Source organism: Tiliqua scincoides, chromosome 1 (assembly GCF_035046505.1).
Source record: "Tiliqua scincoides isolate rTilSci1 chromosome 1, rTilSci1.hap2, whole genome shotgun sequence".
In the NCBI taxonomy this organism is placed as follows: domain Eukaryota; kingdom Metazoa; phylum Chordata; class Lepidosauria; order Squamata; family Scincidae; genus Tiliqua; species Tiliqua scincoides.
Window position 1 is genome coordinate 10701932 of NC_089821.1, and position 20635 is coordinate 10722566.

Here is a 20635-nt window from a genome sequence, read left to right on the forward strand (position 1 = left end):
ATTTACAGCCCAACCCTCGGCCTGTCTACTCTGAAGAAAGTCCCGTTATAGTCAAGGGAGCTTACTTCCAGGAAAGAGAAGCAAGTCCCATTACAGTCATTGGGGCTCACTCCCAGGAAAGGGTGGCAGCCTGAGAGCCCGAGCCTAGGCCTGTCTACTCTGAAGTAAGCCCCATTACAGTCAAGGGAGCTTCCTCCCAGGAAAGGGTGGCTAGGCTGGCAGCCTGGGGGAGGCAGTGCCAGAGCGCGCGTGGGAGAGGGCGAGCGCTGAGGCTTCTCCAGCGCCACAGCCCAGGGCCGTTCAGCGTGCGAACTTAGGAGAAGCCTCTTAGTCTGCGGGGGGGGGGGCGCAGGAAGAAAAAGTCGAGGGGGGCCAGTTCTCCCTGGAGGCGCGCGAGGAAGGCTCTCCGGGGAGCTTGGCTCTGGCAGGAGCGCTGTTCCGAGGCACCTCCTTGACGCGTGGGAAGAGGGTTGGGGGGCTTTCCCAGCCCCCCTTCCGGGGCCGAAGTCACCCCTGCTGGGGCCAGCAGCCTGCGCCCTCGCCCCGTCTCCCTTCCCTCGCCTCGCCTCGCCTCCCAGAGTTGGCGGCGGAAGGAGCTGGAAGGCGAGGCTTCCGCCCAGCTTCCCTGCAAGGGGGGTGGCGGCCAAGGGAGGCGGGCTCCGCCGAGGATGGGGCGCTGCTGCTGAACTTGCTGGGCGCGAGAGGGGGAGGCCGCCGTGGAGACGGGACTCTCTCCAGCTTCCCTCTGGTCCCCTTGGCCGCTGCGCCTGCCTTCTCCTCCACCGTGACGCAGCCGCACTCACCTCCTGAAGCCCCCTCCCCCTGCCTGCCTGCCTGGGGCTGCATTAACCCCCCCTCGTGCTGCCTCCTGCCCGGCTGCGCGCGCCTCCTTTCCTCTCCCCGCTTCCAGCTCGGTGCGCCTTGGAGACGTTGCTGGGGCTGCTGCTTGCCTTCGCTTGCCCCGCGGCTGGCAGCAGAGGGCTGGCTGGCTGGCTGGCTGGCGGGGCGGAGGGGAAGGAGAAGAGGCGAGGGAGGCCCCGCAGCAGCGGGAAATGTGGACTCCTGGTGCGCAGGGACCCTCCCGCCGAGCCGGGCTGCAGCTGAGAGGCGCCCCTCGTCCCCGCCGCCGGCAGCAGCCGCCCTCTTCCCCGCGCAGGGGAGCCGCGGTCGCCCCCGAGGAGGAGGAATAAGCCCCAGCGGGATCTCTCGGGAAGCAGGCGGAGGGCGAGGCTGCTTCTTGGGGGCTCGTGCGTGCGGAGCGGGGGGCAGACCCCGGGGCTTAACAATGGTCAGCTTTCTGGCGAGCTCCTGCTGCTGCGCCTCGGCGCTGCTCCGTCTCCGGACCGGATCCCGGTGAGGAAAAAATGAGCGAAGAGACGGCGACTTCCAACCACGAGTAAGTTGGCTTTGGGCTCTGCTTTGGGGAGGGGGTCGGGGTCTCTGCGCGGTGGCCGCCGGCCCTGATCGTCGCTTCCACCGAGGCCGCCTCGCGTGTGTTCCTGCCTGGACGTCCATGGTCTGGAACGCAGCGATCCGTGCGCAGTGCTATGCATGTCCACTCGGAAGTCCCATTAGAGTCAACGGGACTTGTTCCCAGGAAAGTGTGACTGGGTCTTGCAGCCTCGCAGCCCAGTCCCGTCCACACTTTCCTGGGAGTAAGCCCCATTGACTTACTGCTGTGTAGTAATGGGACTCTAATGGGACTTACTGCTGAGTAGACAGGCATAGGATTGGGCTCTGAGGCTGCAATCCTATCCACACTTTCCTGGGAGTAAGCCCCATTGACTCTAATGGGACTTGCTTCTGAGTAGACATGCATAGGATTATATAGTCAATGGGACTTGCTCCCAGGAAAGTGTGGATAGGATTGCAACCTTCGAGCCCAATCCTACACATGTCTACACACGTCTACTCAGAAGTGACTTTACATCAAGGAAAGTGTGAATAGGATTGCAGCCTGTGTGTGTAAACAGCTAGAATGGCTTCTCCAGCCTCTTTCATGAGAATCGGGCATCTTTTCTGTCAATGGGAAGGCATTGCAGAGCCAGGGGAGGGGGAGATTGCCCAACTGTGTGTTGGGGAGATGGGGAGTCGAGCGCCCCGGACTTTCCCATGGCCTGAATGCTACAATTTTGGGGGGAGGTCGTAGAAATCTTTTCATTTGCATGTTTGCATAGAAAGTAATGCGTGCGAGCTTCATCCTATCGGAAATTGCTCCTGAATTTTAATTGGGTGAGTCAGTCAGTGTAAATACCGTGTTAAACCTTCCCCCCAAGCTTAATTTTTTAATGAGCTGTTAGGACTTTTTTTTCTCCTTAAGTGGCGGATGAAATGAAGATAAGACTTTAATATTTTTAATGTGCTTAGCTTGGATGAGATCCAGAGGAGGCCTGTGCTTTTGCATCGACAGGGATATCGTCTTCATAATAACTAAAAAAAATGGAGTCCTGACTCTTAGCTACATATACGGTATTTTTTTTAAAGTCTGATAGACTTGTCAATGGATCTGAACATCCAGTGTCTTGTGAAGGAAGGAAAATGTTTGTCCCATGCCTGCATCCTACCCTGTCAAAGGTTATTCTTTTAATGCAAAACGAGTTTGCAAAATCAGAGCCCGAGCCTATGCATGTCTACTCAGAAGTAAGTCCCATTATAGTCACTGGGGCTTACTCCTAGGTAAGTGTGGATAGGATTGCAGCCACAGCCCAATCCTATGCCTGTCTACTCAGAAGTAAGTTTCATTAGAGTCAATGGCGCTTACTCCCAGGAAAGTGTGCACAGGATTGCAGCCTGAGTCATTTGTTCGCACGTAGTTTGCAATAGTTGTGGCTCAGTGGTGGTGCAAAAGCAATCTCCTGATGCGATTGCCATGCATAAATTGTGTTGTTTTAAATTGTTTTTCCTGTCTCCAGTGAGCTAACTTGAATGGTAGGAGCGATTCCAGGGCTTGCTGGGTTGGAGAAGGGGGCACTTGTCATTTGCATACATTCCTCCAAAGAAAACCTTAATTCCTTAAGCTGCATCACTGGGGGGGGGGGGAACAAGCTTTGTTCTGGTGGTGGTTTAAAAAAAAAGTGAATGACTTCATTCCTAAAGCAGAATGACAGAACAAGGACGAATTCTGAATTGCAGGCTTGCAGAGTATTGAGCAGTTAGTGAATAAGGTGAACTGCTGCTGCAGTACCCATGGAGCAGATAGAGAGAGAGAAGCATCCGCCATGTTTTCTTTTTTGTGAATCGTCCTCATTTGCATACCAGAGCCTTCATTCATAAAAAGAAATAATTAAACCTGCGCCACCTTTGCCATTCAGCTGGCCCTGCCTTGCAAGGAACTGCAATGCTGGATGACATTGGGAAGAGTCTGGTGCACTGAAGGGCTTTGATTTGGGGGGTTCTGGTCTGGAAAAAAAGGCTCTTCTCTGCTTGTTGACACTGTGATGTGGGAAATATGGGCTCAGGGAAGTGCTGGAGCACGTGATCCCCTCCATTCATAAAATACCTGGCTGGCCATTCACAGCGCAAGTACACTGTGTGTCTACACCGGGCAACTTTCAGCTAAGAACGGTTCTTAGAGGGGGGAAAAAGAAATCAGGCTGATGTTAGCACCGCCTTGCTGGTGAAAGGATGAGAAATGATAGGTGCTTTAAACAGAAAAATCTAGAACGGGTGGAAGGAAAGCAAGAGTGGCACTTAAGGGGATTTTTAGTTCACAGTCTTCTAGATAGCTTCATTTTTTGTAACATGGCAGGTCAAAGGACATTAGCTATAAAAACAACAGCAAATGCCTCTTGCCCTTACAATTGGAAAATATTTTCAATTGCTAGCTGGAGAAAGAAACCAAACAAATCCCTCTGTTTCCTTGAGCAGTCTTTTTGCTTGCAGCATACTGTATTTAGCCTCTCTCTCTCTCTTTTAAGGAAATGGATTATTAAATGGAAAGGGCCACTGCTTAGAACTTGCTTTCATTAAATATATATTTTTTAAAATTAGTCTTAGTGAAATTAGTGACAGATTCTAGCGACTGGTCACAAAAGCAGGCTGAATTTAGTCACTGGGTAGCCCCCCCTCCTTTGTTAGTTTGTGGATTTGGTGTTGATGAACCTTTTGTTCATAAATATTAGAGCAAAAGCAAAATTAAGAATGCTTCGAGGAGAAAGGAGTTGGAGGAATTGAGAATGAATGTAATTCATTTGAAGTTACCACAAACTTCAAATGGTAATGACAGAAAAACATTATTGAAGTATTCAATTATGATATATAAGATGTTCCTGTTCAGATTGTCTTCCTCTACATGCCCCATGCTGTTTCTGTACCAGCATTCCACTGGAATATTGGAGAAAATGCTAGATTATTGCTTTACATTTTTTAAGGATTTTTGTTTAGTCTTTTTCCTTGGGGTGTCATCTGCCTGCCTCATATTCAGAATTTCTCTCCTTGATGGTGAAGGGTACTTTGTGTGATGTAACTAGGTTTTCTTTTTCATGTTGTTTTTTAACCTGATGTAGGAAGTACAATACAAAGCTGCTATTATTACCACGCATCTTAATAAGATGGGCTTTTAGTGAGATGTGGCAGCTGATTATTCTATTTGGGATTAGATCCCAGGATGTTTGTGTTTTGAGAAGCACTAATGCATTATGGTGAAATGGCCAGCATTTTACCTTCATTCGGCAGGATTTATCATTGAGATATAGATACGTCGGCAGATAAAAATCAAAGAGCTTGGACACTATCTAGCAGAATCAGGCCTCAATTCATGTTTTATGAATATGAGAGTGTGGACAAGACAACTTGGTGACCTCTGCTTTAATAAATAAATATTTTTCCATTCTATTATTATTTTTTCTTTTTCACTCAGTTTTCTGGGTTGTTTTTTTAAACCTTTTGTATTACAGCACAAAAACTATCTTGTATCAATGAGAAACGGTGTGATTTAGTATGTGCAACATAGCATAGCAAAGTATAATAACCCCATCACAATATCCCTGGCCTTGGGCAGCTGTACCTTTTTGATCGGATTGATTGGCAGAGCCAAAGTACTGTAGCAGTTATTTAAGGGTGGATGGTCACCACATTAATGTCTACATGAGGTTGCAAATAAATTTTGGATATTTCACTTCTAAAGTAAAATGACTGCGTGGTCATGCTCTTTTGGATTTTTAAATAAAGGTTTTAGGTTTTAATTAATGATAGTTTTCAGTTGATCTGAACATTGTTGAACTCTTTTTTTAGGTAAAATTACTATACGTTGTAGGAATGCATGTCCAAGTGAGCTTCATAAATTGTCTTTATGACGGGGGGGGGGGGCTGCCTGCAATTTGATTTTGTGTGTTGAATCATAGTTGGTTTTCAGATATCTTAACTGATACCATTTCAAAGGCAGAAGATTCTACCAAAAGATAGAGTTGATTTAAAACACTTTTTTCTGCCTGTGCTAAAAATAATTTTAGCTTGGACGTTACTAATAAAATATTTTTAGGAATATTTCTGCCAAAATACTATATCCCTGGGAAGGCACATGAGAGATTTAAACCATAGTTGCTGATTTTTTTTTCTTCTTCAAATGCCACTCTTGTAGACATACAGACATAACTTGATCCCTAGGATTCTAATAAGGGATTAGTCTGCTTGTGGACTGCTTGTAGACCCAGCCATTCTTGTTTTCATGGATAGAAAGTAGATAACAGAGAGATTTTGTCTCATTTGAATGCAGAATCACACCTTGACTCTGCAAGATGGAACCTGCAGGCACAGAGATCCTGTGTTTGTATCGTGGTAGAGAGGGGACTGAGAGAGGAAGGGGACAAACCTGAGTCCACTCCCCCCCACCCTGCATCCCATGTCACTTCCAGGAAATTAATGACTTGTTGCCAGGACTGTTTTCTGGTCATGCTTATATTTGGTTTTGGACTGGCTTTGCTTTGCAGACTGAACAGTTAAATCTCATGTTGTTTCATCTTGACCCTACGCCCCAGCTATTCTTGTCACAAAGAGAGAAACAAGTGTTTCTTAGAATGTATTAGCAGAACAAATCCATTCTGGGCTACCACCGAAACCCCACTGCGGGTGGCATTACATTGGAATTGAAAATATATATTTAAATGGATCAATAGCTTCATTAAGTCTGTGGCTATATTCAGAGTAGACAAATATCTGCATTTGCCTTTCCCTTAAGACTACTTGCAGGTACAAAATCTACAATGCTAGAACATTGATGTACATTAATGTTATGTGCATAAATTGCAGGTGATAAATATGCTCTCCAGTATGTACACTGATCACTGATCTTTCATTTGTGTATATCGAGATGTGACGTATTTGTCAATATGTCTACATGACTGCAAGACTGCAGACATGCATGAGACATGACTGCAAGAGACATGCATAATTATATGTAGTTCTTTATTGGAATTATTTGAATTTTATGGTGCTTTTTTCCCCCTGTATGTAAAAGGGGGGGGGGAAGGCAAGGAAGACCCAAATGTATATGATTGCTACCACTGTACTACAACTAATCCAGGATGAGGAGCACAGTGATTTATTGGGGGAGTTTTATCCAGTGAATTGCAAACAGAGGGAGAATTAATTTGGAAAGATGAGCAAGAAAATAGTATGTAAAGAAAAGGAAAAGTGAAGTATGGACTGAAATTTTAAAAAATTAGTATTGAGGTGGCTGAAAGGGAGAAGTAAAAATGGAGGCCAAATCACATCTTAATTTGATATAAGGAGATGTTACGGCATAAATAAGAATTTTATAGTAATCTGGCTGCAATCTATTACGGTTGTTAGGACAGAACAACCCCTTTTTGTGCTGGGTTGTGACCAGTATTATCTGGACATTTAGGGCAGATAAGGTATCGGCAAACTGAAGCAGTGAAGAAGAAAAGTGTGCACGTGTACTGTGGAGAAATGACCACATGGCATTGCCTTGCCTGCACCAGGTGGCAGAAAAATGTAAATGGCTCTCCAGGATTAGAGCAGTCTCAGAAACCAGTGGTCCATAAGTTTGATATTGGAGCATAAGAACTTTCATTTAGCAAAAAGAATTGCCCATTATGGTAGTGGTCATTTGGTCATTTAACTTGGTCATTTAACTCTCTCCACCCCTGCTTCTTATGATACACTGTTGTCTAAATATTTGATGTCAGCTGCCAATTGGAATAGGTTCCCTTGCACATGTAGCTCTATTTTATTTAAGAGATTTATATCCTGCCTTTCCAGGGCTCCAGGCAGCTAACAAACTCATAGTCAATACCCCCCCCCAGTCATAAGCTCTACCATATTTGAGGCTGAATATGTCCATTTATCATACCCACACACCCAATAATTTTTCAGATCTACATGTTGTAAAATGTTGTCATGTCAAGTTGTCATGTCAGCCTTCAGATAGGCTTAAGAGTATGCAGGGACTTCAGATTCTCATTTTTAAAAAATTATGTAATGATGACATGGCTTCAGTTCTTGCAGGTGCAGACCTTCAGTTTATTGTGTTAGCCCCATGAAACCTATTCACAGAAACCTGGGCAAATTTAGCTGCAAGAAGTTTTCATAATGCTCTTTAAGAACCTCTTGAGGCTGTGAAGCAGGATATAAAATTTTAACTAAATAAAAATGTAGCATGTGTACATTTAAATGTGCGTAGACCCCTGACTATGTGCAACTGCTTTTTTTTTCTGAATTGTAACCATTGTAAATAAACTGGCAAGGCTCATTTTATTTTTAACCACCTTTCCACTCCTAACACTCTGATAATTTCATCATTAAATCTTTGTTGAGAAAGATTTTGGAAGTACCTATACAACTTAAAAGTAACCTCAAATTCCAAGTAATAAAACCATAGGTGTGGTTTTCAAATGTTTGAGGATTGGTCTGAATTGAATTTACTTTTCAAATCTTTTTGGTTACTTAAGAGTAGAACTATGGAAGATAATTGTGGGCCTTTGTGAAAATGAAGGTTGATCAGTTGATACTGTTTCTAGTTGAGAGTATCACTAGGATTACCTGCCCAAATCTTTCATTCTGGATTTTGGGTATCTAAGGTAGAAAAAGTCAGACAGCAGATGGTTGTCTGCTGGTGTTCTTTTGCATCTTCTTAGATTGTGAGCCCTTTTGGAACAGGGAGCCATTAGTTATTTGATTTTTCTCTGTAAACCGCTTTGTGGACTTTTAGTTGAAAAGCGGTATATAAATACTGTTATTATTAATAATAATAATAATAGTTTTTTGTGCTTTGGTTTAAATTAAACTTTGTGTATATTATAAATTAGCAGTGACAGCCTGTGTTGGTGAATAGAAGAACTTGATATTTCTTTCCTTTTATGATTCATAAATATGGTAACTCTATTTTCTTATGTATAAAACTATCCCCTTTTCCTTCTCTGGATTTACCTTAGATTTTCATTAAAGGCTGCACTTACGTGTAGGAAGCATTTTAATTAACAAGTTACAGTTAGTTGCACATAGTACTCCAACTTAAACTGGTATTAGACCAATTTAAGTTTCTGCTTGTCTTTTTCTTTTATGAATTTAAATGAACCTGTATTGCAGTTATAGACTCCCTATAGTCAAAGATGTTATCAACATGATGGGATGAGTAGGATTATGGTGTCACCTGAGTCTAAAAGCCTGAGTTGCTGGGTTTTAGCACTTCTATGCTAAACCAGTTGCTGATCAGGGCAGCAGGCAGTGGTCACAATTTATTGGCCACCTAATACTTTCCTGATTGTGTAGGCTGGCCTGCTAGAATGCTGGGCTAAAATTAATTTTGCAATTGAAAAGCAAATTGAACAGTTAGCATCCATTGTCTTGGTTTTGCTTTTTAAGATTCATGAAAATATTCCACAAGGACTTGCCCATGGGAAATTGAAGATTGCTGTCCTGGAGGAAGTCCTACTGAAGTGTTTCCAACAAATGGAAATCCTATTAAAATACTCTGATTTCTGAATTTTAGCAGTATGTCATGTGAACATCCTTTTTTCTTTTTTCTTTTTCTGGCAAAGTTGAAGTCAAATTACTCCCCACCCCAAAATCTGATATCCTTTGTGTTTCATTTTTGCATTAGTTTCTTCCTCTGCTGTGCAATCCTGTCTGTAAAGATTTCCATAGTTTATAACAAATAAACAGTGGATTAAGCCCAACGTGCCTTGAACAAGTAGAAAGGCACTTTGGTTCATTCTGGATGGTCTTCCAAGTCCAGAATGATTTCCACCCCCCTTTGCAGCTACTAGAGGGTCAGCTCTCAAGTGTGGATTTTTTTATGTCACAGGGGGCTGCAATAGGGAATACTTACAATATTGTGTAAGCAGAATTCCATATATGCTGCTTTGAGTACCGCCCATTGTAACATGATAGCAATGGTGATAATGTTGACAGTGACAAGACATTTCATATGGTAGTATTTTACTGTATAGAGAAAGTTGATGAGGTTTAGAGAAAAATTAATTGTGAAATGGAAGAGGTGAAAGTTGTCCCATAACTATGAATGAACAGAGGAGGAGGAGTCAGCTTCTTGAATGAAAGGCAGTTGGTAGGACTAAGGAAATGTCATGAAGCAATGGTAGTTAGGACCAGCTGCTGAAGATCTGTAATGAAGGCAAATGAAATAGTGACTGTCTCTTATTGTCTCTCATTGTGGGCTTCTGAGGTTTACTGTCACTCTTTCATGAACTGATAAGAGTAGATGAAGTATAACTGAATTTTCTACTAGATTCCTCCATGAGAAGATATCATGTCTGCAGATTGCCTGCGGGATCTTGATTTATGAACAGAGACATTTCTAAGAGAGTTCAAAAAAATTTCTTTGCTATGGTACACAGTACGCCACAAGTTCTCAAGCTCTGTCATCAGTTTCTTTTTGTCAAGGTCAGGAATGATCCTCACAAGCCTTCCAGAAGTATAACTTTGGCGGAATGCACATGTGGTACTTAGCTTGGTGGTGCTCACTGTTCAAAGTTCATCCACAATCCTAAGGAAACAGATCAACTTCGTTCAAAGTAAGATTAAATAAGTTTGAGGGGGTGAAAGGAATCTTGGAGAACCAAAAATTTCATGGAAACTATTTTCTCTGTTGTCTCTCTTACATGGTGGGGGAGGGGGGCAGAACAGAAATTCCTCCCAGCCAATGAAACTCTGTGTGACACCTTATATAGTAAGCCTATTATAATATGGACAGGCACACAAGTATTGTACAGCGTCCAGCATAAAAATGTGATAGTGTCACTAGGAAAAGGTAACTTTATTACTGCTTAAGGTTTGATCTAGTTTAAAATAGTTCACGTTATGTGCAGATGTGTCTTTTTGGAGTCTTGGTGGTTTCCTGAAACTCCTGTATTTGTAACTGCAGTTGAATTGCCCCTTTTTGTAGTTAGCTGTTGTCTGCATGTATGTTTCAGACATTATGGATGTATTAGAAACCTGTTACTGATTGTTCCAGTGATGGCATGTTGTAGATTTTTTATGTTCCTGCTGAATTTTCTGAGAAGTTTATCTTGCAAAAATATTAAAGTCTTTAAATAAACTGAGCACAACCTAATCTGGGTTAAGCATGATTACATTCCACTGACTGCAAAGGGAGATGTTAACCATATGCTTAATGCTCCATGCTTAAATGTCTCCCAATCAGTGGGGCTTAAACATGTTTGGCTGGATAATGACCATTATTTGTAAGATTACATTTAGGGGTTCTCTTAATATTGATGGCAATGATGCTTTTTTGCTATTTTATTTTTTTGCATGGATGCGTACAGTCAAAATTCAAAAACCATATTTTGAAGTGTAGCTATAAACAAAGCTATGTAACAATTTGGCTTCTAGCATCTCTACATCTCAATTATATCTGCAGAGAGGAGAGTCAATTTTGAAGGCTGGGCATAACACAAACCAGATTATCTTTTTCTGAATTGGCTTAACGACTCTGGACTGAAATATGTTGTTTCCTACCTTTTCTAAGCTTTAAACCTTCATTGAAAACTCTGCACATATACCTTTCAGTGCCCATGCAATGTTGCTATGGTAATGGAAAAATTTCTGCGTCGTTAACAAGCCAATGTCAGGTAATGGAGGTTTTGCAAAAAGAAGTTCCGTTCAGCATTTGCCTGGGGCATTGAAAAACAAGTTGACCATAAAAGCTACTTACCAACAAAAACTATTTAGATAGAATAGGATTTATACAGTCTGAGGAGTCCTCTGATCTGCTAATTGATATAGCTGGATTGGAGATTTGTCAGTTGGCAAACAGTCAAGGTAGGGAATGCTGCAGCATGACTGTTATTCTTCCTTACTTTAAAGAGTTGTTATGCAACATGTGACATGCTTTATTGCACACTAGCAGCACACAGTATTAAAACGGAGTGAAAATCAGCTGCCAAAAGTTTTTGTAGCAATTACATTTACTTATGGCAAGTTTTGTATGGAATCTTTTTTTTTTTTCTTTACCTTTGGTTAAAAAACACATGCCATTTTTGGATACACATTTACACGCATTTTGTGTTTATATGGAGAACTCTCATTCTGCAGAATTCCATTGTGGTGGGTGGTTCAAGGGAATGAGAGGGGTTATATTTCCCATCTGTTTTTCACTTCCCAATTGGTCCTTTGGGCTTCCAGTAAGCTACACCAGCTCTGGTGTTTAGTGTAGCACTTTCCTGTTTTCAGGGGCATGTCCATTGTCTGAAGAGAGGGTTGGGATCTGGCATCCACCATCCTCTCATCATTCCCACATCATAACCATGTCCCTCTCACTTTCCACCCCATTCTACCCATTTTGGCCCCTCCGCTGACAGGGTTGTACTGGCATCTATGGTGGATAGGGCTTTTTTGCCAGAAGCACTGTTGTTGCGCAGGTGTATCTCAGGCATAGAATTCTGCCTTAAGACTTACCTACTGTTGTTATTTCCAGAGAGAGAGAGAGAGAGAGAGAGAGAGAGTCTGAACATGAGAGCGTCCAGAAGTTCAAGTTTTGTACAGAATTTATTTTGGAGTTCTCTGGCATGGTAGTTATTCAGGTGGAAACACCATGGGCAACAAAGTGTCTTGTAAGACCTTAAGTGCAAATTCATTGGTTTCAGTACAAGCTGTCATGGTCTACAGGCATGAAGCAAATGGAGCCATTTATATATAGATAATCCTGCTTTGTTCTGGCCCTACGTGTGTGAGTCATTTTGGAAGAGGGTGTTCAAGTCAGCTTCCCTTATTTCTGTATATCCCAGCACTTACTAATCACAGTCAGGTTGTCTTTTACACCAAGGTTAGGTTCTGAAGTCAATGCGTAACGCTAAAAAAATTGTAGATAATCAAAATTACTTGTACGTCCAGAAAAATATAGTGCCTGTTTAAAAACTAAAATCACACTATGAGAAATACAAAGGATTGAGGGAAAAGCAGATTTCAGGGTCCTATCCAACTCTCCTATCCAACTCTCCAGCACTGATGCAGCGGTGCCGGTGGAGTGTGTGTTGCCTCCTGCATTGGGGGGAGGCAGTCACAGAAGCTTCCTCAAATAAGGGAACATTTCTTCTCTTACCTTGGGGCTGCATTGTCCTTGGAAAGTGTTGGGCCATCATTCTCCCACCTCATGCTCACTCTGGGACATATACTTACAGCCCAGTCCTATTAAACTCCCCGCTCCACGCACACATCAATGCACACCTCCATAATGCACCTTGCCTTGTGGGGGGGGGGGGCAGTCCTGGATACCTCCACCAGGTAAGGAAACATTTATTCTCTTGCCCAGGGTAAGCCTCTGCTGTCCAAATGGTTTTACTTGGACCTGTGTCAGCCACTTTAGTAGTGCAAACCTGAGTGAACCTAGGAAGGCAGATTGAGGACAGGATATTGGCAGCACCTCTGCCATTTATGCTGCCCTGTTCCTGTTCTGCCCTGTTCTGCCAATGCTCCCCCCGCCCCTTGACTGACTTATTGGTGCCTGGGCTATTTGTGGGGCTGCTGGTGTAGTCATATGCTGCAGCAGCAGCCTGTCTGCACAGAGTAGTGCATTGCCTATTGCAGCTGCTGTAAGCATGCTGCCCCATTTTTGTTGAGCACATGCATGACAGCAACTGTTACCCTGCACATGCCCGATCTCGGAAGCTAAGCAGGGTCGGGCCTAGTTAGTACTTGGATGGGAGACCCCCCTGGGAATACCAGGTGCTGTAGGCTTATACCATAGTCTTTCGAGACTGAAGGTTGCCAACCATCCATGTATGCTTGCATTCATTCAAGTAACATATGCCTGTGATATGACTTGCTTGTTATTAGTGAATGTTAGAAAATAATCATATTTCTATTATGTCATCATGGTTGTGTTGGAGTCTGCAGAGCTTACGCTGTCTGTGGAAATCCTCAATGACATGAAATGAAAGTGCAAATGCTAACATAGCATGAGCAGCACGTACTGTAAATTAAGTCATAATTTCAGACAAAGATAAGAGTTTACAATGAAATTAAGTTTTAATTATATAAGTTGCAAAATATAATTAGTAATGCAGTGATCTTGCACTTGACAGAATGCAAAAATTCATGTTGCGTGAAAATGTACCATTGCACTAGAATGTTGACTGAATTATTTATACTTTCTCTGCTTCTAAATAAACTCTATTAAATATATAAAAATATATTCAAATGTTCTGGAAATGGTGATACATATTATCTCTAATGCTATTGATTCTATTTCAAACTACTTTCATTGTACTGAAAAGAACAGAATGTTTCTGAAATACAACATTTTTATTATTTCAAAGCAGAGTTTGTAGTTAAAACAGTTTCAGAACAATTTTTAATGTACAGAGCCTGAGAATAGTGATTATTCTTGAAGGGTATCTTACAGCACATCCTATGCCTGTCTGTTCATAAGTAAGTTCCCTTGAGTTCAGCGGATTCGGGACCCAATCCTAATCTCCTGGAGCACCAGCAGTGAGCTCTAGTGCCAGTGTTGGGTGTCGCAAATATGCCATAAGGCATGTACGTGGCACCCAGGGAGGAGGGGCCACTGGCACTGGGTCTCAGCCCCAGTGGAGATGCCACGGGAGCACCTGAGTTGTACCACCAGGGAGCTTCATGGATTTTGGGGTGGAGGTGTTCCAGGGTGAGGGAGGGCGGGGTGGGGGGAGTGACTGATCTAGGAGGGGTTGGGACCGGCGGAGGCTCTGCCAGATCCTATCCTCCATTTTGAGCTGCAAAGCCTGGCACAGAGGTTCTCCAGTCTGTGCTGGCAAAACAGCTGGTGCAGAATCGAGTAGCCCCATTGTGGGGCCTGCACCCTTACTCGGGGGAAAGGGATGAGAAGATCTCCGCCGCAGGTCCCCTTCCCCTGAGGAGACCTCCAGCGGCTTCTATAGATCTGCAGGTCGCCATTTTGGTGTTGCTGCACCCAGCTGTCCTGCCGAGGACAGGATTGGACTACCCTTCCCTCCCTGCAGCCTTAGGCTGCAATTCAGTGCACACCCAGAAGTCAGTCCCGTTGGATTCAGTGGGACTTCTAAGTAGTCACGTATAAAATTGTGCAGTTAATACTTTAGTTGTACTTTTATTTTTTTAAGTATTTTTAAGCTTTTATATTTGTCTTTATATGTTGTGGATTTAAACAACACATATATAGTCAATAAGTAATCAGAGTGATTGCTATCATGATGACACTAACAGAAATTAAGGCGCCTCCCCCATCAGGGCCTTGCACTGCTGGAACTCATGTTCTGCAAGCACAAGGCTCTTTATGGTGAGTTGAAAGCCAGGCCACTGTTGCACACTTCCAGGCCCCTGCTACAAATGATGAGAGGCATAGTATGTGCAGCTGCATCTCCCAAAGGTTTTGCCAGTGCGAGTAAGTTGGTGGAGGAAGCATCTCATGGGGTGGAGAGGGACGGGGTGCATCTCAATGGCACCAGCTTGGACCAGATCCTGTCCTCTCTTTCTGAACCCACCATACCCCTTTACTGTCCTTGGACCTACGCCAGCTATATAGCTGGCATAGGTCTGAGAAATCCAATAGGGTACCTGAAAGCTTATGCAGAGTACATAGAAACTATTGTTACTTATCTTTGGTCCCGGATTGCCTAACTACCATTGGGTGTAGCATGAATTCTGTCAGCCCAACTGCATCCTCAGAAATGGTGAACGGGGTAGTAAGAACATAATGGTGTTTTTGGTTATCCATTTATAGCAGCAACAAACACGTCGTGATGTTCAAAGTAATTGCTCTTGTGATTGGTCTCCCTTTGCTGTCTATCAACAACAGCAAACTAAGGCTGCAATCCTAACTACACTTTCCTGAGAGTAAGTCCCATTGAACAAAATAGGACTTACTTCTGAGTAGACGTGGTTAGGATTGTGCCCTAAGAGCATAACCATATTTTCAGTGTTTGATGCAAATTTGATTTGTAGCTTTGCAACACATGTAAACTTGTTGTTTAATCCACTCTACTGAAAGTATAATGAACTTCCTCATAAAATTCATGCTGTTCAGAAGCATTTCCACTTGTTTTTGCAACTCTTATTGGGGCAGTTTCTGTTATTTACTGCAGTTGATTTACTTTCGAAACTTATCCAACTGGTCCATACTTCTGTGTGGCTTTCTGCAGATCTGACTATTTGCAGTGTCCCTCTTTTTCCAAGAGGAATATGGCAACTGTGTTATTCTATACAGTACTTGCTTTATAGAAGATTATGTTTGTCATAATGGCACATGTTCAGCACTCCTTCATTATATATTTTGCTAAGACAGAATATAACGTCTCTGTCAAGACCACTCCTATAGGACATTTTCTATAGGTCTCTCTGTTTTAAAAGATGAAATGTAATGTTTTTGCATTCATTTTTCTTTGTTACATGCCTTATAGCTGCCTCTGTCCTGGGGAAGGGGGGTTGCCTTGCAAGGGAGGTTGCCTTGAATGGACGAGCAGCCCTGTTTTATCGCTAGATGCTTTAGACACAATTTTCCTTTTTGTTCTTGCAGCTGGGGCAGTGATTCTAGAGTTCATTTTGAAAAACTGCAGTGCTACTGACTGGCTGTTGGGAGTCTAGTTTCATTGTCTTCCCTTCTCTTTTCAGTAAGCAGTTGATCACTGGGATTTTAAACATTTTAAGAGTGTTATGTGTGTGCTCTATATTGAAGGATTCTCTGTCCAGGCTGTCAATGCCATCCTGTTTTCCACAGGTTAATCAAATTCTTATTAAGCAATTCTTTTCCCCTGCAACTGGAAAGGGCACTTTTTCAGCAGCAAATCGTCTTTCGTGTCTTCTCCCAAACTAGAATGCAAAGAAACACGATCTCAGTTTTAACATGCCTTCTGAGTATTATGATGTAAGGGAGTATGTCAGATGCAAACAGTGGTGGGTTCTGGAAAAACCCTTGCATTTAATGGCTTTGGGCCTCTGTTGCATAGGGAGGGCATTTTTTTTGTTTTGTTTAAAGATTCTATGCTAGTTGTGCATGCACACACATGCTCCCTGTCTGAATGTGCACAGAAACATATGTTGGAGTAGTCAGTGAATGGCTGGATGAGGGTAAACAAGTTGACATTCAGAGAAGACAGATGCTCTCTTGGTGAACAGACCTGCTGTGATGATATGTCAGCCTGTTCTGGATGGGATTGCACTCCCACTGAAGGATCGGGTGCATACCTTCTGAGTACATCAGGGCTGAGCCTTGATCCAGGATGTGCAGGTATCAGTGATGACCTAGGGTGTATTTATGCAGCTTTTCCTGATGTAGTAGTTGACAGTAGTTTCTGTCAGGTACATTTTGCTGCAGTTACTCAAGCCTGGTTACCTTGCACTTAGATTACTGCAGTATGCTCTCCTTGGGACCGCCCATGAAGGCCCTCCAGAAACGTGAACGGATGCAAAATGCAGCTGCTTTGGTGCTGCCAGGTATTAATTTTAAGAACATGTGACACCATGATTGATGCAGCAGCACCATTGTGTTTCTGGACATGATTCAAGTTGCTGGTTATTTTCTTGAAGGCCCTACTCGGTTTAGGACCAACGCGTCTCAAGGACTGCCTCCCACCACACAAGCCTTCCTGTCCTTTCTGTCTGGGAGATTCCTTTAGGGCAGGGGTGCTCACACTTTTTTGGCTTGAGAGCTCCTTTGAAACCCAGCAAGGCCCAGAGATCTACCAGGGGGGAAGGAAGCGTCTGACAGACACCTCCTTTAATGTATGGAGCCCCTGCTGGAGTCTAGTCAGTTCCGTCAGTTTTGTTGTTGCATGCCTGAAGAGCAGCTAAAGTGTCAGTTTCAGTGTCAGTTTAGTGTCAGCTAAATATGTCAGTTTCGTCTAGTCACTAGACGAAACTGACATATTAACAGTTTGGAGAGACAGGGCTCCGCGATCTACTCATTTTGCCGATCTACCGGTAGATCGCGATCCACCTATTGAGCACCCCTGCTTTAGGGGTTCTTCTTCTTTCTGGGTTGTAGTTGGACCCAAGGGAGGACATTCTCAGTGGTGTTCCCTGCCCCTTGAAGTGTTCCTTGCCCCATGAGGTACAGCAAGCTTCCTCACTTTGTTGACCTACTTAATGCTGCCAAGTGCTTGTTTGGTGTTACTCACTTTTTGTGTTAGGTTTTTTTTTGACTGCTTATTGCTTGCTTTAATACTGATTTTTGTGTTTCTATTATGAATCTTGAATCTTGGGAGAAAGGCAGAGTACCGTATTTTTCGCTCCATAAGACGCACCTGACCATAAGACCCACCTAGTTTTTAGAGGAGGAAAACTTATTTTTAAAGTAAGCCTGCCCTCCCCCTGTGGCGCCTGTGCAAATGAGGACCTTGCCCCCGGTGCGGACCTTGCCCCCTTTGTTCTCCGCCTGCCCTCCGCCTGTGGCGCCTGTGCAAATGAGGACCTTGCCCCCGGTGCGGACCTTGCCCCCAGTATTCGCTCCATAAGATGCACACACTTCCACCCCCCACACACTTTTTTTTGGGGGGGGGGAAGTGCGCCTTAAGGAGCGAAAAATACGGTATATATTTTTAAACTAATATGTGTGCTTTTCCACCACTGTGTATTGTAAACCAGTGTGACACAGTGGTTAGAATGTTTAGACTTGAACTAGAAAGATCTAGGTTCAAATCCCTGCTTGACCGTGAAGTTCAGTGTGACCTTGGACCTATCACTATCCCTCATCCTAACCTACCTCTCAGTTTGATGCGAGGATGAAAGGGAGAGGAGCCTTGTACCCTATCATGAGCTTCTTGGAGGAGTGGCGTCGCATAAATGTGAAAATAAGTCAACATGTTGAGTACCTCTACTCTTTTGTTTGACCAGAGTGGTTGCTGGCATCACTTTCTAGCCAGTAAGAAGAGTGGTATTTTGGAAAATAGGTTCCTAAAACATCATAGCTTTAAAACACATTGAGATCTTAACAGGATGTAGGGAAAGAATCCACCTTCTTATGAAAGTATATTTTCTCAGGACTTAGAATCCCTTACCTACTACAAGCAACCTGACATTAATTACAAAAAGGAAGAAATTGATTGTGCTTGTAATCACTAAAATGTGTTTTTATGTTTCACTTTCATTCTTCATATTTGTATAGCCTCTTCCTCTAAGGAGCTTAGGGTGGTATACATGGTTCCTTCTCTCCTTCACAGCAGCCTGAGAGGTAGGTTAGACTGAGAGAGAGAGTGACTGACCCAAGGTCACCCTGGAAGCTTCGTGGGTGAGCAGGGGTTTGAACCTGGATCTTCCAGGTCTCATGCCAGAACCACTACACCATCCTGATATTTTATAAACTTGATATTTTATAAACTTAAACCTATGTTATAGTCTAGAGCCATCTTGCTGTGTTTGCAGAGACAACTGAGAATGAGGGAAGTAGAGGCTACACAACACTATTGCGGTGGTTTCAGCCTGTTCCATAGTTGATTCATAAATGCTTTTGAAGTGGCACTTTTTCCCAGGTGCGTCCAACTCATCAAATGCAAGCTCTATGCACGATGTGAGCGCTCCTTGAGATGGCTTATTGAAATACACAGTAATGGGGGAAAAAATCTTATCATGCCCAAGGTCTGCTGGGTAATGCAGCACACTAAATTGTAGTGGGAAAGAGAAGCATTGCACCACAGAAGAAAGGTATTTTTCCCCATCTGTCAAGATCCATAGTGGAGGAAGCAAAACTCTCACTGCACATGTCTGCCATTCTGAGGAAGTCTCTTTGACCAGAGAGAAGCATAGCTACAATATTTCATTAACTTGTCTCAGTTTTATAATTTGCAAAACCATCTGTGAGTTTTCTTTTTGTTGGAATACCTATAGTGGCTACCCAATCAATTTAACAGAAACTGAAATTTCACAAGTTATATTATCAAGAATGATAGTATGCAATATTTAATGTACGTATTTAGAGCAATTGGATACAAGAATGTGTGGGTTCATTGGGAAGAGGTCAAGTGCCCATTTATATCCATCTTGATCTTTTATAACCATAAGGAGTATTACTCCTCGGTGTTGCAAGCTGCTCATAGTGGGCTAGCGGGGAATGTTCTTAAATGAATTTGCTGGGTTACCGAGCACATCATCATTCTAGAAGCCTGTGAATCTCTAGTATTCAAAGTTGATGGAGGCTGGTGCCTAGATGCCTGATATTGAAGAGAACACAGTGTACCACCTGTGGCTGGAGATCTAACTCATTCCTTGAGGCCATTTAATGAATCTGTTTTCATTCTTAACAAACGTGGCATGTAAAAATTAGCCACGTTGTAGAGCTCCAGATGTTTGCCAAAAGGCTATACTTTATGAACAATTAATGGGAAAGTGAAGAATGTTGTTGAAACATGTGGATTGAGAAGATGACTCGGTTTTGGTGGTTGTGACAGCATGCTGCATTTGTGAAACGATTGTTTAGGTAAAGGAGAGCATCTAGTGGTTTTTATTGCAGCAGGATAAAGATCTCTGCCCCCGCCACCACAAAGTTCTGAATAAGAAATAAAGAATGTAGAAAATGTACACCCTTTCTTCCATGTGCTCACAAGTGAAAGATTTTTGGACTGTGTTTGCGAAGTGTGGAAACACAATCATTATCTAAGAATCCAAAATTACACATCTTTTATACATCTTGAAAGCAGCCTATTATACCCTTAGGGTGCAATCCTAACCCCTTATGTCAGTGCTTTCCAGCACTGGCATAGCGGTGCCAATGGGACGTGTGCTGCACCCTGCAGTTGGGTGTCACTCACTGAGGCCTCCTCAAAGTAAGGGAATGTTTGTTCCCTTACCTCAGAGCTGCATTGCCCTTATGTCAGTGCTGGAAAGCACTGACATGAGGGTTAGGATTGTACCCTTCTTATAGGTTTCTGCTCTAGCAAACCACCCCACTGCCCTCTATTAATAATAATTAATTAATTAATTAATTTTATTTCTATGCTGCCTTTCTCACTGACTTTCACAGAGTAAGATTCTTACAGACTCAAGATGGTTCACCTAGGCAGGCTATTGCCAACCCCCCCTTTTTTTTTTTAACAAATCAGTTTTCCAATTATTGTTCTGCCAGAAACTTATAGAACTCTTTATTCTCAGATGTATCCCTTTCATGGATGTGAACTGGAGGTATGGTTAAACTTTAATTGGTTATCACTTTTGAACAAATGGATCCAATAAAAATGATAAGGCTCCAGGCAAGCCGTTGTTTTAAAAAATTATA

General features: G+C 43.1%; 1 protein-coding gene across 1 annotated transcript in view; it reads left to right on the top strand.

The window, feature by feature from the left end:
- The first annotated feature begins 723 nt into the window (after nt 1-723).
- Nucleotides 724-20635, top strand: part of SPRED1 (sprouty related EVH1 domain containing 1) — an 84615-nt gene continuing 64703 nt past the window's right edge. The window contains exon 1 of the mRNA XM_066636009.1: nt 724-1396. Coding sequence (XP_066492106.1) covers nt 1365-1396 — 32 coding nt within the window. The 5' untranslated portion in view covers nt 724-1364. The remainder of the gene's footprint in view (nt 1397-20635) is intronic.